Source organism: Melanotaenia boesemani, chromosome 19 (genome assembly GCF_017639745.1).
Source record: "Melanotaenia boesemani isolate fMelBoe1 chromosome 19, fMelBoe1.pri, whole genome shotgun sequence".
NCBI classification, from domain to species: Eukaryota; Metazoa; Chordata; class Actinopteri; order Atheriniformes; family Melanotaeniidae; genus Melanotaenia; species Melanotaenia boesemani.
Window position 1 is genome coordinate 915,347 of NC_055700.1, and position 16,684 is coordinate 932,030.

The following is a 16,684-nucleotide window of genomic DNA, read 5'->3' on the forward strand; positions in this document are numbered from 1 at the left end:
GGTTTCTGGTCAGTCTCTGGTCAGTTTCTGGTCGGTTTCTGGTCAGTCTCTGGTCGGTTTCTGGTCGGTTTCTGGTCGGTTTCTGCTCGGTCTCTGGTCAGTCTCTGGTCGGTCTCTGGTCAGTCTCTGATCGGTTTCTGGTCAGTCTCTGGTCGGTCTCTGGTTGGTTTCTGGTCGGTTTCCTGTCAGTCTCTGGTCGGTTTCTGGTCGGTTTCTGGTCCACCCTGGTCAGACCCCAGCTTCACTGTCACCACTTTTTTTCCTTTTAAATATTTGTTTAGAACATCTCTAAAGCCTGCATTTTCTTCTTGTTTTTTCTGAGCAGCAGACTTGGACATGTTGATCGTGCTGAACTTCAAATCAAATATTCTGATTAGTGGCCAATCCATTTTTCTATCAGGTGGGGGGTTCTTGACCATCATATGAATGACAATCAGGAACTTTTATTAACACGACAAGCTTCCCTAAACAAGAAAACCCAACAAAAGCCAGAGACCAGAACGAGGTCCACTGAAATCCAGAACAAAGGAACAGGTAAGAGGACACCGGTCAGACCACATAGCAAAATAAATCCAAGAAGAGGGCAGAAAAAAGCAGGAAGACAGAACCCATCCTCAGTCATGGATGTTCTGACGCTCAGACCTTCAACCAATCAGAGAAGTTCTGAATCTCAGACCTTCATCCAATCAGAGACGTTCTAGCTAGACGAGAAAACAGAGTTTTTATTGTCTTAATGGACTATGTGGACAGACATCACATCAGTGAGACAGAAGCATCTTCACACCATCTCCACGGTAACAGATCAGCTGATGATGAAGCATGTTTAATCTCTGGGCTGCATCATGTTGAGACCCTGCACAGTTAGACCCAGAACCTCCAGCAGAACCTCAGAAGGCTTGTCCAAGCTCTGGTTCAGCTCAGCCAGCATCTCTTTGGTGGAACAGAGGAGGTCGGCGGCCCAGCGGAAGTCCCCGTCCTCCTGCAGGGGGGCGGGCAGTGACTCTGGGAGCTGAGCCTGGCCATCCTGCTTCAGACCGTCCACCTGGAGACAGACGGAGACAGAGAGCCATGATGTTTTTTGTCTGTGGATGGATGTCTTGATGTCCCCTTGAGGGGGTTTGCTGCTTTTTTAGTTTTTTGCATCTATCAGCATCGTCATGTTTCCTCCCCATTGCACAGTGATAATCTTAACCCTTAACAGTTGGCATTAGGTTAGAATTATTTTAGTGGTTGATGTACTGTAATACTAGATGACCGGTAGATTGACCTTTTCACCATTTCAGAGTCCAGGTACTGTGTACTGCCCCTAGTGGTGACCTCCAGTATTGAAGTTGTTGGTGGCGTTGTGCTTCCGTCATTTACAGCAAATATATTATTGTTATTGTGTGTTGAAATCATGCACTTACGACCAAGCTGATATTGTGTGATGAAATCGTGATCTTGTATTTAAATAAATATATATATATATATATGCACTACCTCTAGCACTACATGACAGCACCTGGGTCCAACTGGACTCAAAGCGGTCTGACTATCACTTAATTATGACGTCCCATCTTGTTTGAATTCATGCTTGTGTTGTTCTTACTCTCAAATGTAAGTCGCTTTGGATAAAAGCGTCTGCTAAATGACTGTAGAATAGAATAGAATAGAATATACACAAACGCAGCAGAACATTGACGTGTACGCTTGCGTTAACAGAAAGTATATCCCAACCCTACGTCAACTGGGCTGCTAACGATGCTACACCCACTTTACTGGATAAAACTCAAAGCCTCCTGGATCAATCATGGTGGACATTGAATGCACCGACCAGCTGGCTGAGGACGCTCAGTGTCTCCGGGCTGCAGGACATCAGACGTGGTGGCATTCCATCTGGCAGCGCTGCAAAGCAACAACACGTTAAAGCCGACAGTCTGAGCTCCAGCTGAGGAACATCTGAGACTCTCTGGACCAGATCAGCTAACTTACTGTCCATTGAGCTGACCAACAGGTAGAAGGCGTCCTTCATGGCTGAGGAGGCGGCATCCAGAAGGTCCATGAAGGAAGCAACGGCTGAAGACTGAGGACGGTTGTAGGATCCTTTGCTGCATTGCTCCAGCTGAGGGGAAAAGGAGGAAGAACAACATCCAGATTATCTCTGCTCCATGTGACCCAATGTTTCTGATCCAGAGCAGAAAGTACCGTTTCCTCTAGCAGAGTCAAATCGTCCCTGTCCTCCAGAACGGCTCGGAGCGCCTTCAGCACATCAGGACGGCTGGACTCGGGCAGGTCTGCCAGCGGCTGCAGAAGGGCTTCCTTCATCTGGATCCCTGCAGGAAACAGCAGCAACATGGTGATGATGTGCTGGTGAAGAAGGAAACTAATCTGAGAAAGTAAAACGTACCTTCTTGCACCTGCTGAAGGATTTCAGAGTCGCCGCTGTCATGAATGAACATAGCTGAGAGAAGATATGAAGATTATTAAATTCTAATAACAACACAATCTTTCCCTGCAGACGTCCTGCCACAGAAACAAGTCCACATGAAATGTTGCCATAAAAACCCCATACCCTCACAAAACCCTGATCCCACCCCATACCATCACAAAACCCTGATCCCACCTCATACCACCATAAAACCCTGATCCCACCCCATACCCTCACAAAACCCTGATCCCACCTCATACCATCACAAAACCCTGATCCCACCCCATACTATCACAAAACCCTGATCCCACCCCATACTATCACAAAAACCCGATCCCACCCCATACCATCACAAAACCCTGATCCCACCCCATACCACCATAAAACCCTGATCCCACCTCATACCACCATAAAACCCTGATCCCACCCCATACCCTCACAAAACCCTGATCCCACCCCATACTATCACAAAAACCCTGATCCCACCTCATACCACCATAAAACCCTGATCCCACCTCATACCACCATAAAACCCTGATCCCACCCCATACCCTCACAAAACCCTGATCCCACCCCATACCATCACAAAACCCTGATCCCACCTCATACCACCATAAAACCCTGATCTCACCCCATACCCTCACAAAAACCCTGATCCCACCCCATACTATCACAAAAACCCTGATCCCACCTCATACCACCATAAAACCCTGATCCCACCTCATACCACCATAAAACCCTGATCCCACCTCATACCACCATAAAACCCTGATCCCACCTCATACCACCATAAAACCCTGATCCCACCCCATACCCTCACAAAACCCTGATCCCACCCCATACCATCACAAAACCCTGATCCCACCTCATACCACCATAAAACCCTGATCCCACCCCATACCCTCACAAAACCCTGATCCCACCCTATACTATCACAAAAACCCTGATCCCACCTCATACCACCATAAAACCCTGATCCCACCCCATACCCTCACAAAACCCTGATCCCACCCCATACCATCACAAAACCCTGATCCCACCCCATACCACCATAAAACCCTGATCCCACCCCATACCCTCACCAAACCCTGATCCCACCCCATACCACCATAAAACCCTGATCCCACCCCATACCCTCACAAAACCCTGATCCCACCTCATACCCTCACAAAACCCTGATCCCACCTCATACCACCATAAAACCCTGATCCCACCCCATACCATCACAGAACCCTGATCCCACCTCATACCACCACAAAACCCTGATCCCACCCCATACCATCACAAAACCCTGATCCCACCTCATACCACCACAAAACCCTGATCCCACCCCATACTATCACAAAACCCTGATCCCACCCCATACCACCATAAAACCCTGATCCCACCCCATACCACCATAAAACCCTGATCCCACCCCATACCATCACAAAACCCTGATCCCACCCCATACTCTCACAAAACCCTGATCCCACCCCATACTCTCACAAAACCCTGATCCCACCCCATACCATCACAAAACCCTGATCCCACCCCATAATACCATAAAACCCTGATCCCACCCCATACCACCACAAAACCCTGATCCCACTCCATACTATCACAAAACCCTGATCCCAACCCATACCCTCACAAAACCCTGATCCCACCTCATACCACCACAAAACCCTGATCCCAGCCCATACTATCACAAAACCCTGATCCCACCCCATACCATCACCAAACCCTGATCCCACCCCATACCCTCACCATACCCTGATACCACCCCATACCATCACAAAACCCTGATCCCACCCCATACCACCATAAAACCCTGATCCCACCCCATACCCTCACCAAACCCTGATCCCACCCCATACCCTCACCAAACCCTGATCCCACCCCATACCACCATAAAACCCTGATCCCACCCCATAGTCTCACCAAACCCTGATCCCACCCCATACCCTCACCAAACCCTGATACCACCCCATACTATCACAAAAACCCTGATCCCACCTCATACCACCATAAAACCCTGATCCCACCTCATACCACCCTAAAACCCTGATCCCACCCCATACCCTCACAAAACCCTGATCCCACCCCATACCATCACAAAACCCTGATCCCACCTCATACCACCATAAAACCCTGATCTCACCCCATACCCTCACAAAACCCTGATCCCACCCCATACTATCACAAAAACCCTGATCCCACCTCATACCACCATAAAACCCTGATCCCACCTCATACCACCATAAAACCCTGATCCCACCTCATACCACCATAAAACCCTGATCCCACCTCATACCACCATAAAACCCTGATCCCACCCCATACCCTCACAAAACCCTGATCCCACCCCATACCATCACAAAACCCTGATCCCACCTCATACCACCATAAAACCCTGATCCCACCCCATACCCTCACAAAACCCTGATCCCACCCCATACTATCACAAAAACCCTGATCCCACCTCATACCACCATAAAACCCTGATCCCACCCCATACCCTCACAAAACCCTGATCCCACCCCATACCATCACAAAACCCTGATCCCACCCCATACCACCATAAAACCCTGATCCCACCCCATACCCTCACCAAACCCTGATCCCACCCCATACCACCATAAAACCCTGATCCCACCCCATACCCTCACAAAACCCTGATCCCACCCCATACCCTCACAAAACCCTGATCCCACCTCATACCACCATAAAACCCTGATCCCACCCCATACCATCACAGAACCCTGATCCCACCTCATACCACCACAAAACCCTGATCCCACCCCATACCATCACAAAACCCTGATCCCACCTCATACCACCACAAAACCCTGATCCCACCCCATACTATCACAAAACCCTGATCCCACCCCATACCACCATAAAACCCTGATCCCACCCCATACCACCATAAAACCCTGATCCCACCCCATACCATCACAAAACCCTGATCCCACCCCATACTCTCACAAAACCCTGATCCCACCCCATACTCTCACAAAACCCTGATCCCACCCCATACCATCACAAAACCCTGATCCCACCCCATACCACCATAAAACCCTGATCCCACCCCATACCACCACAAAACCCTGATCCCACTCCATACTATCACAAAACCCTGATCCCAACCCATACCCTCACAAAACCCTGATCCCACCTCATACCACCACAAAACCCTGATCCCACCCCATACTATCACAAAACCCTGATCCCACCCCATACCATCACCAAACCCTGATCCCACCCCATACCCTCACCAAACCCTGATACCACCCCATACCATCACAAAACCCTGATCCCACCCCATACCACCATAAAACCCTGATCCCACCCCATACCCTCACCAAACCCTGATCCCACCCCATACCCTCACCAAACCCTGATCCCACCCCATACCACCATAAAACCCTGATCCCACCCCATAGTCTCACCAAACCCTGATCCCACCCCATACCCTCACCAAACCCTGATACCACCCCATACCACCACAAAACCCTGATCCCACCTCATACCCTCACCCCATACCCTCCCAAAACCCTGATCCCACCCCACACCCTTACCCCATACCATCACAAAACCCTGATCACACCCCATACCATCATAAAACCCTGATCCCACCCCATACTATCATAAAACCCTGATCCCACCCCATACCCTCACAAAACCCTGATCCGACCCCATACCCTCACAAAACCCTGATCCGACCCCACACCGTCACAGAACCCTGATCTCGTGACCTTTTTCAGCTGGAGCTGTTGAGGATGCTGCAGCAGGTGTTTGGGAACGTCAAACATCAGTAACGTGTTCCAACTCAGAACAATGCCGTCCATCAAATCTTTAGTTATATGTATCAGAAGTAGTTTGTCTTGTATTCCAGCAGAGGGAGCTCTAAGATAAGAGTGACCTTGTGCACATCCTGAAAACCTCTCTGTCAAACAAACTTATGTTTGCTTTGAAAATGAAGGAAACTAAGAGGACAGAAACATCATCAAATAATCTGAGAGGCATTAAGAGAAGCATGTTTGTTCATTTGAACAAAAATGCTGATGTTCACACTAATGGGAAACAGATTCTCAGTCAGACAAAAGATGTTGTGTGTCCATGTCTGGAGGATTTGGCTGGTTCATGATTCACATCCTGTGTTTGACAAGATATCTGATTTTCACTGGAATCAACAAAAAGATCATATTTCCAACAACCTACCCAGAGGGCTTTGTTTGTTAGTCCAGGGTTCGTATGAGATTTCTAGAAAACACAAAGAAAAGAATTATACTCTGAAACACAGACACTTAATAAATTCAGTGTTAATTCTCACCCAGCTTCTCATCCTGGAACAGTATCTCCGTCAGCCCATAAGCAAAAGTGGATTCTTCCGGCACAGTGAAGCTCGTCTCCTCCTTTGCGCTGCCCTGATAGAAGAAATAAAAATCGGTTTATTTAATCAGGCCTAAACCACAGATTACAGCGGACGATACAATCATGTAGCAAACAAAAATACAGAAAAATGCATCACGTTCCCACCAAAACGATCAACCGTTCCCACCAACACTATGAAACGTTCCCACCAACACGATGAAACGTTCCCACCAACACTATGAAACGTTCCCACCAACACAATGAATCGTTCCCACCAACACGATGAAATGTTCCCACCAACACAATAAACCAGTTCCACCAACACGATGAACCAGTTTCACCAACACAATGAATCGTTCCCACCAACACGATGAACCATTCCCACCAACACAATGAACCAGTTCCACCAACACAATGGACCAATTCCACCAACATGATGAACCAGTTCCACCAACACGATGAACCAGTTCCACCAACACGATGAACCAGTTCCACCAAACATGATGAACCAGTTCCACCAACACAATGAACCGTTCCCACCAACACGATGAACCAGTTTCACCAACACGATGAATCGTTCCCACCAACACGATGAACCAGTTTCTCCAACACGATGAACCGTTCCCACCAACACGATGAACCAGTTTCTCCAACACGATGAACCGTTCCCACCAACACGATGAACCAGTTCCACCAACACGATGAACCAGTTCCACCAACACGATGAACCAGTTTCACCAACACGATGAATCGTTCCCACCAACACGATGAACTGTTCCCACCAACACGATGAACCTTTCCCACCAACACGATGAACCTTTCCCACCAAAATGATGAGTCGTTCCCACCAACACGATGAACCGTTCCTACCAACACGATGAACCAGTTCCACCAACACGATGAACCGTTCCTACCAACACGATGAACCAGTTCCACCAACATGATGAACCAGTTTCACCAACACGATGAATCGTTCCCACCAACACGATGAACCGTTCCCACCAAAACGATGAATCGTTCCCACCAACACGACGAACCGTTCCCACCAAAACGATGAATCGTTCCCACCAACACGATGAACCGTTCCTACCAACACGATGAACCAGTTCCACCAACACGATGAACCAGTTCCACCAACACGATGAACCAGTTTCACCAACACAATGAATCGTTCCCACCAACACGATGAACCGTTCCCACCAACATGATGAACCGTTCCCACCAAAATGATGAGTCGTTCCCACCAACACTATGAACCAGTTCCACCAACACAATGAACCAGTTCCACCAACACGATGAACCGTTCCCACCAACACGATGAACCAGTTCCACCAACATGATGAACCAGTTTCACCAACACGATGAATCGTTCCCACCAACACGACGAACCGTTCCCACCAAAACGATGAATCGTTCCCACCAACACGATGAACCGTTCCTACCAACACGATGAATCGTTCCCACCAACACGACGAACCGTTCCCACCAAAACGATGAATCGTTCCCACCAACACGATGAACCGTTCCTACCAACACGATGAACCGTTCCCACCAACACAATGAACCAGTTCCACCAACACGATGAACCAGTTTCTCCAACACGATGAATCGTTCCCACCAACACGATGAATCGTTCCCACCAAAACGATGAATCGTTCCCACCAATACGATGAACCGTTCCCACCAACACGATGAACCGTTCCTACCAACACGATGAAACGTTCCCACTAACACGATGAACCAGTTCCACCAACACAATAAATCGTTCCACCAACACGATGAACCTTTCCCAACAGCATGTGTACCTTCTACAGACATCTGAGCGAGTCCTGCAGGATGACTGAAAACTTAGAGACGAGCTTGATGGAAAGCTGGAGTCCATCAGCAGACCTGCGGTCAGTTTCTCTGGTTCTCTGCGGCTTCACTTACCTTCACCAACAGATTCAGCATCTTCTGGCATGATGCTGAGATGGAACCTTCCTTGTTGGACTTTCGGATCAGTTTGACCGGTCCAGTGTTGTAAACCGTCTGGTTAACGAAGGCCAGCTTGTCTGTCTCCTTCAGTCTCAGCTGCTTCAACATGTCCTTGTTAATGGTCCTAAATTAAACCACAGCAGGAGCAGTTAGGAGTTAGGAAATATAAGGAGGAGTTAGGAGATGTAAGGAGGAGTTAGGAGATGTAAGGAGGAGTTAGGAGATGTACGGAGGAGTTAGGAGATGGTACCTGCGGCTGAACTTGCTCCTGATGTTTTTCAGGTTGGCCTTCTTCTTCTTGAGGCAGACGGGTGCAGTCATAGCGTCCACAGTGTCAGCGCCTGCTGAGATTTTAGCTCCACCCACCAGATTATCTCCTCCCCCAGCATTGCCACTCCTGCTGGTTTCCATAGAAGTCATGAAATCCTTCACCAGAACTTCCTCCTCAAACTCTGGCAGAAGTGTTTATGTCATTAAAACTTGGCATGTTTTCTTTGTGTGATTGTGCAAGTCAGTTCACTCACCCGGCTGGAACTCCTTCTCATCCAGAAACTCAGGCAGCGAGCACAGCATGGCCTTGTACTTTGGAAGCTGCCAGAAACTTCCCTCTCTGACTTTGACCAGAGTCAGGAGCTCCACTTTATTGCTCATGTCATGGTTGGAGATCAGATGTTTTTTGGCTCCAAGATTATCAATAACTGATTTGGTTTCAGCTAAAAACATTTTCTGCAAAGACAAAATGGGACAAAAAACATCCGTGTCAGAAGTTTTTTCACTGCAGGCTACAGCCAAGTCATACGACTCCCAAACCTGAATCTGAACCACAACCAGAACCTGAACCCAAATATGAACCCAAACCTGAACCTGAACCTCAGCCTGAACCCAAACCTGAACCTGAACCTAAATGTGAACCCAAACCTGAGTGAGTAAAATAATCCTAGGAAGAAACAAATAAGGAAAAGAATGGGGAAACTAAATGAATGAAAATACTTGGTTTTTATTAGTTTATACATTTGCTCATTTATTTCATCATTCTATTCCAGATTTATTCTTTTATGTGGCATTCCTGTCATTCCTTACTAAACCGCTAATGCATAGAGATGACCCATTATTCCCAGATTTCCTCCACAACAACTCTGAATAGAAACAGGAACATGCATTAACACATTTTCATCTCACCAGGTCTTCCCGGCTCCCTGATTGCTTTACTTTGGTCCAGCTCCAGTCAGTGGTCCAGCTCCAGTCAGTGGTCCAGCTCCAGTCAGTGGTCCAGCTCCAGTCAGTGGTCCTCCTCAGTCTCCTCTACACTGCAGCTTTAGTGGTGAGATGATGAACTGTGAAATATTTGCTGCAGCAGGAGGTTTTGTAGAGTTTCCTGGTCCTGCCCTCTCAGCCACCGATGCAGCATACCAATGAGGTCCTTCCACAACACAGGAAGTGAGGAAGTGCTGAATGTGGAAGACCAGGGGGGGTATTTACCAGCTGGATGGGAGCGCAACTGGTGGATGGTCTCAGTTTGACTGGGCTGTAAGACTGGAACCAGCTCAGATTCTCTTTGCAGAAACACATTTAACATCCCACTACTAGCAGTGGGAAAGATTTCAGTAACTAAGCAGCATTAAAACCCAGTAAAATGGTTTTCGTTCCATTTTAAGAAACAAAGTCATCATTTTAGTTGGTGACAAACACAACCTGTTTGTTTTTGTCCCGGCTGTAGAGATGAGTCACAGCCTCTTTTAACTCTACAGGGGAAAATGACACACCAACTCCAGAGAAACATGACAAACTCTTCATTTCTTTCTTTCTACCCTGGCCTCTCCGGCGCGGTGGCAGCAGGATGATGGTCTGGCTGCTGTGTTGAGTTGAACTAATTTCCTCTGCCAGGAGAGGCTTCTGGATCTGGGGCTCCCCTTAAGTCCTGGTTGTTATTCTTCATTAATATTTTAAAATATGTTGTTGCTTCTAACTGCTGGACCACAGAAACAGAATGAAAACGGTGGATAGAGGAGAAAAAATAGAAAAAAGGAGAAGAAAACAAAAGATAGAAAACGAAGCAGAAAAGCTGCAAACAGAGCGAAACAGAAATTAAACAGCTGCTGCATCTGGAAAGAAGCAGGGACATCCTGAAGGCTCCTGGAGACCAGCAGGCCATCTACAGACATCTACAGACCATCTACAGACATCTACAGACATCTACAGACCATCTACAGACATCTACAGACCATCTACAGACCATCTACAGACCATCTACAGACTATCTACAGACCATCTATAGACCATCTACAGACCATCTACAGACATCTACAGACCATCTATAGACCATCTACAGACATCTATAGACCATCTACAGACCATCTACAGACATCTACAGACATCTGCAAACCATCTACAGACCATCTGCAAACCATCTACAGACCATCTACAGACCATCTACAGACTATCTACAGACCATCTACAGACCATCTATAGACCATCTACAGACATCTACAGACCATCTACAGACCATCTACAGACCATCTATAGTCCTGTTAGAGAAAAACCTTTAAAAAACAACACGAACACACCAGCAACTAGGATGTGTGTGTGTGTGTGTGTGTGTGTGTGTGTGTGTGTGTGTGTGTGTGTGTGTGTGTGTGTGTGTGTGTGTGTGTGTGTGTGTGTGTGTACTAAGCTTTAGGAGTGAATTTTGCTAAGTGATCATGCAAATGCAACCACTTCACCTCTCACCGTTTTACCCATGCAGACATATGGAAACAGAACTTTCTTTGGACCCATTCCATCTTCACTTTGTTCAAACTTCTTTGGAAGCAGGGTTGAACCAGAAAATGAAAATGTCTTTGGGTGAGGACTTGTCTAACAGGTTTCAGGTTAGACGGACAGCATTCCCGCAGAGGCTCTGAGGAATAAAGAGCCGGAAAGTCCAGGTCCACAGAGAAAACAGGACGTAGCTGCTGAGAGGAGCAAAGATGGAGCAATCATGAAAGTGTTTAATAAGCTTTCCACATTTCTCCTCTACAGTCAGAAGATCTTCCACCTGCAGACAGACTGAATCAGTCTAGAGGAATTTCCGGGGCGATGATGTCCAGACGGACCTGCATCCTGAGTCATCATTTAGCAGCAGCTGATAGAACCATAGAACCGCATGTCCATCCAGACCAGGTTTTAGAGTCGGTTGGACAGGTGGTCCAGACTTTTTCTTTCCAGTGAATCGAGCTGAATTTTCCACGGTGCCTTCAGGAACTACAAGACATTTTAATGGTCACCATGCTGTCTGGATGGAGGCATCTTCATCCAGGAAGAGATCATTCCTATCTGGGCAGGAATGCTCCATCCCTGGATGAAGGGGGCCAGGAACAGCTGACCTGCAGGGAATGGACCAGAACCAAGACAGCAGGACTTTCCCACAGCATGTTGGACAAACTCCCTGCCAGGGTGGAGGTTCTGGTTCAGCATCCAGAACAACAACAAGATGTGAGGTAAGAAGAACGCGGACATGAAACCATGAAGGAAAACCCACACCACCCCCAGCACCCAGCACTGCTGCACCCACACCGCAAACACCACCCAGAAACAGCTGCACCCATACTGCTAACACCACCCAGAAACAGCTGCACCCACACTGCTAACACCACCCAGAAACAGCTGCACCCACACTGCTAACACCACCCAGCACTGCTGCACCCACAACGCTAACACCACCCAGAAACAGCTGCACCCACACTGCTAACACCACCCAGAAACAGCTGCACCCACATTGCTAACACCACCCAGACACAGCTGCACTCACACTGCTAACACCACCCAGCACTGCTGCACCCACGCTGCTAACACCACCCAAACACTGCTGCACCCACACCGCTAACACCACCCAGCACAGCTGCACCCACACTGCTAACACCACCCAGACACTGCTGCACCCACACCGCTAACACCACCCAGCACTGCTGCACCCACACTGCTAACACCACCCAGAAACAGCTGCACCCACACTGCTAACACCACCCAGACACTGCTGCACCCACACCGCTAACACCACCCAGCACTGCTGCACCCACACTGCTAACACCACCCAGCACTGCTGCACCCACACTGCTAACACTACCCAGAAACAGCTGCACCCACACTGCCAACACCACCCAGAAGCAGCTGCACCCACACTGCTAACACCACCCAGACACTGCTGCACCCACACCGCTAACACCACCCAGACATTGCTGCACCCACACCACCACCAGCACTGCTGCACCCACATTGCTAACACCACCCAGAAACAGCTGCACCCAGCACTGCTATACCCACACTGCTAACACCACCCAGAAACAGCTGCACCCACACTGCTAACACCACCCAGCACTGCTGCACCCACACTGCTAACACCACCCAGAAACAGCTGCACCCACACTGCCAACACCACCCAGAAACAGCTGCACCCACACTGCTAACACCACCCAGACACTGCTGCACCCACACCGCTAACACCACCCAGACATTGCTGCACCCACACCACCACCAGCACTGCTGCACCCACACCTTTGACGATTTATTTGCTCTTAAAAGCATTCATTTAATCTGTTATTGTGTTGAAGATGTTAAACTTTGGATGTCCTGAAATTCCCTAAAATTAAATGAAAGCAAACAGAAATGGTCATTTTTGGCAACGCTGTTAGTCCGGGTATTGACGCTGTTCTGGGCCTTTTACTTTTATTCGTGTAACCCTCAGCGTGAACCTTGATGGTTCCTTTAAACTGTGTAGGCAGGTGAGTGCAGTAGTCCAATCAGGCTTTTCCACCTGAGGTAGCTAGCTAAGGTGAAGTCACGCCTTCCAGCTAATGTCTTTGAACATGTGATCTGTTGCAGACTGGACTGCTGCAGCTCTCTGTATCTCTGCTTGGATCAGTCTTCTGTCCATTGTCTCCAGCTGGTCCATCGTCTCCAGCTGGTCCATCGTCTCCAGCTGGTCCATCGACTCCAGCTGGTCCACCGTCTCCAGCTGGTCCATCGTCTCCAGCTGGTCCATCGACTCCAGCTGGTCCATCATCTCCAGCTGGTCCATCGTCTCCAGCTGGTCCATCATCTCCAGCTGGTCCATCGTCTCCAGCTGGTCCATCGTCTCCAGCTGGTCCATTCTCTCCAGCTGGTCCATCATCTCCAGCTGGTCCATCGTCTCCAGCTGGTCCATTCTCTCCAGCTGGTCCATCATCTCCAGCTGGTCCATCGTCTCCAGCTGGTCCATCGACTCCAGCTGGTCCATTGACTCCAGCTGGTCCATCGTCTCCAGCTGGTCCATCGTCTCCAGCTGGTCCATCGACTCCAGCTGGTCCATCGACTCCAGCTGGTCCATTGACTCCAGCTGGTCCATCGTCTCCAGCTGGTCCATCGTTTCCAGCTGGTCCATCGACTCCAGCTGGTCCATCGTCTCCAGCTGGTCCATTCTCTCCAGCTGGTCCATCATCTCCAGCTGGTCCATCGTCTCCAGCTGGTCCATCGACTCCAGCTGGTCCATCGTCTCCAGCTGGTCCATTGTCTCCAGCTGGTCCATCGACTCCAGCTGCTCCATCGTCACCAGCTGGTCCAGAGTGCAGCAGCTGGTCTGCTGGCTGGTACCAAACAGAGAAGGCACGTAGCACTGGTTTTAGCTTCTCTACACCGGCTTCCTGTTTCTTACAGTATCCAATTCAAAATCCTGGTTTTTGTTTTTAAAGCATTAAACGGTCGAGCTCCTTCTTACCCGTCTGGTCTGCAGTTTATTCGTGATGCAGCCACATCCATGAGATCCAGCTCCAGGTGATGTTATCCATTCCAAGGACCAGGTTTAGGTTTGGAGGAGAGGTCCAGACTCTGGAACAACCTCCCTCTCAGTCTTAGATCTGCTCACTGCAACGTTTTAAATCTCTCTTGTAGAATAACTTTTATTGCTAGTTAACCTAAAGATTTTTCTTTCATTGTCTTAGTTGTCTTTAATTAGTTTTTATTGTTTTGTCAAAAGGCTTTATTTATTGCTCTGTCATTCTTCACGTCATCTTATTTTAGACGTGTTGGAGCTTGTAAAGCAGCTTGATGGAAGGCGATATTTAAAGAAACCTGACCTGACGCCGCAGCCACAGACCAGACAGTCACCCAGACCCAAAGTTCACTCTGATCTCCCAAGAGGAAGCTACCACGTTTCCAGTCACATGCTGCCAGTTCATAAGCATCTATGATTCAAACACCCACGTCTCACACACACACCATTCACACACTCCAGTCACACACTCCGGTCACACACACAGGAGTGTGTGTTGAAACGTGGCCTCTCAGATGGTCTCCAGCAGACGTTTGTTGGACTCGTGCTCTCCAGGTGATAGTAAACTTCCTTCCTGCTTCTCCAGTCCCTGCAGCGCTGTGTGCAGCTTCCGGTTCATCTGCAGATGAGAGGTACGGTAACGGAGGAGCCAGGCCCGGATCCCAGCTGCTAGCTGCTGCTTTCTTCAGCGGCTGTAGTGCCAGACTGGGAATGTACCAGAAGCTTAACACTATTTTCAGTAAAATGACCGTATACCCTAATCTGCATCCAGACTTCGGCCACGACTACTACCTTCAGTACCACATCATGACTACTACCTTCAGTACCACATCAAGACTACTACCTTCAGTACCACATCAAGACTACTACCTTCAGTACCACATCAAGACTACTACCTTCAGTACCACATCAAGACTACTACCTTCAGTACCACATCAAGACTACTATCTTCAGTACCACATCATGACTACTACCTTCAGTACCACATCAAGACTACTATCTTCAGTACCACATCAAGACTACTACCTTCAGTACCACATCAAGACTACTACCTTCAGTACCACATCATGACTACTACCTTCAGTACCACATCATGACTACTACCTTCAGTACCAAATCAAGACTACTACCTTCAGTACCACATCATGACTACTACCTTCAGTACCACATCAAGACTACTATCTTCAGTACCACATCATAACTACTACCTTCAGTACCACATCAAGACTACTACCTTCAGTACCACATCAAGACTACTACCTTCAGTACCACATCAAGACTACTACCTTCAGTACCACATCTTCAGTACCACATCATGACTACTACCTTCAGTACCAAATCAAGACTACTACCTTCAGTACCACATCATGACTACTATCTTCAGTACCACATCATGACTACTATCTTCAGTACCACATCATGACTACTACCTTCAGTACCACATCATGACTACTACCTTTGTGGTAGATTTGGTTGGATACTGCTATTTTTTTTTAAGACTCTTACAATCTTGTCAGTGTTACGTCAGCGTGGCCTACAAATAGCAGAAGGCTTATCTACAGTTATTCAGGAGCTAAAGCTAACTAGCTGCAAGATTCCTCCCTTCTCTACAGATGACTATCACAAACTTCTACAGAGGATCAACATGCTGGAAACAAAGATTCAGCAGCTCGAGGTGAATGTGGAAGTGAATGGATTGTGTGGAAATGAAACAACCTTGCCTTTAATAAAAAACAGTGGACAAGATTGTGTTAACACACAGCTAATTAGCACAAACGTAGCTGGAAAGAAAAGGGAGGACAATGTGCAAGGTATTAACTTTTCACTGATAGTCCACCCTGGAATGCTCTTGGTGCAAAGCCAAAGAGTAAATCATCTCACAGGGAAATAGGAGGACGAATAACAGGCAGAGCCCAGTTTGCTGAGATTAGCGATGCAACCGGCTGGCCTGCTCTGCCATCCAGACTAAGCACTTCCTCAACCCCTCTCATTAGCAAGACACAGTCATGGCCAGTTATCAGAAGGAACACTAACAAATCCGCTCCACAACAACTGGACATGCAATTACACAACAGGTTTGCTCCACTGCTGCAGGATTCTGGATCTACATCCAATGACCAAAAGGAAATCTCCCTACACACCGAGGTTAGATAAAAAAAAAT

General features: G+C 48.1%; 1 protein-coding gene across 1 annotated transcript; it reads right to left on the reverse strand.

Moving 5' to 3' along the window:
* Window positions 1–694: 694 nt before the first annotated feature.
* On the reverse strand, window positions 695–10,065 carry LOC121630023. Its single transcript, XM_041970053.1, has 11 exons — window positions 9,920–10,065; window positions 9,265–9,466; window positions 8,991–9,192; window positions 8,696–8,864; window positions 6,726–6,819; window positions 6,614–6,655; window positions 2,387–2,440; window positions 2,185–2,312; window positions 1,972–2,101; window positions 1,814–1,884; window positions 695–1,042 (listed from the first exon to the last, which is right to left on the reverse strand). Exons 2-11 carry the CDS (start codon window positions 9,461–9,463, stop codon window positions 824–826), a joined length of 1,308 nt encoding a protein of 435 aa, XP_041825987.1. The 5' UTR covers window positions 9,464–9,466; window positions 9,920–10,065; the 3' UTR covers window positions 695–823.
* Window positions 10,066–16,684: the final 6,619 nt, after the last annotated feature.

Excerpts from the sequence above, each read along its gene's own strand:
- LOC121630023 (XM_041970053.1), bottom strand. The coding sequence starts at position 9,463 with ATGTTTTTAGCTGAAACCAAATCAGTTATTGATAATCTTGGAGCCAAA. Across the intron at positions 9,193-9,264 it reads TGAGAAGGAGTTCCAGCCGG|AGTTTGAGGAGGAAGTTCTG; the intron begins GTGAGTGAACTG and ends CACTTCTGCCAG. Across the intron at positions 2,441-6,613 it reads TAACAAACAAAGCCCTCTGG|CTATGTTCATTCATGACAGC; the intron begins GTAGGTTGTTGG and ends ATCTTCTCTCAG.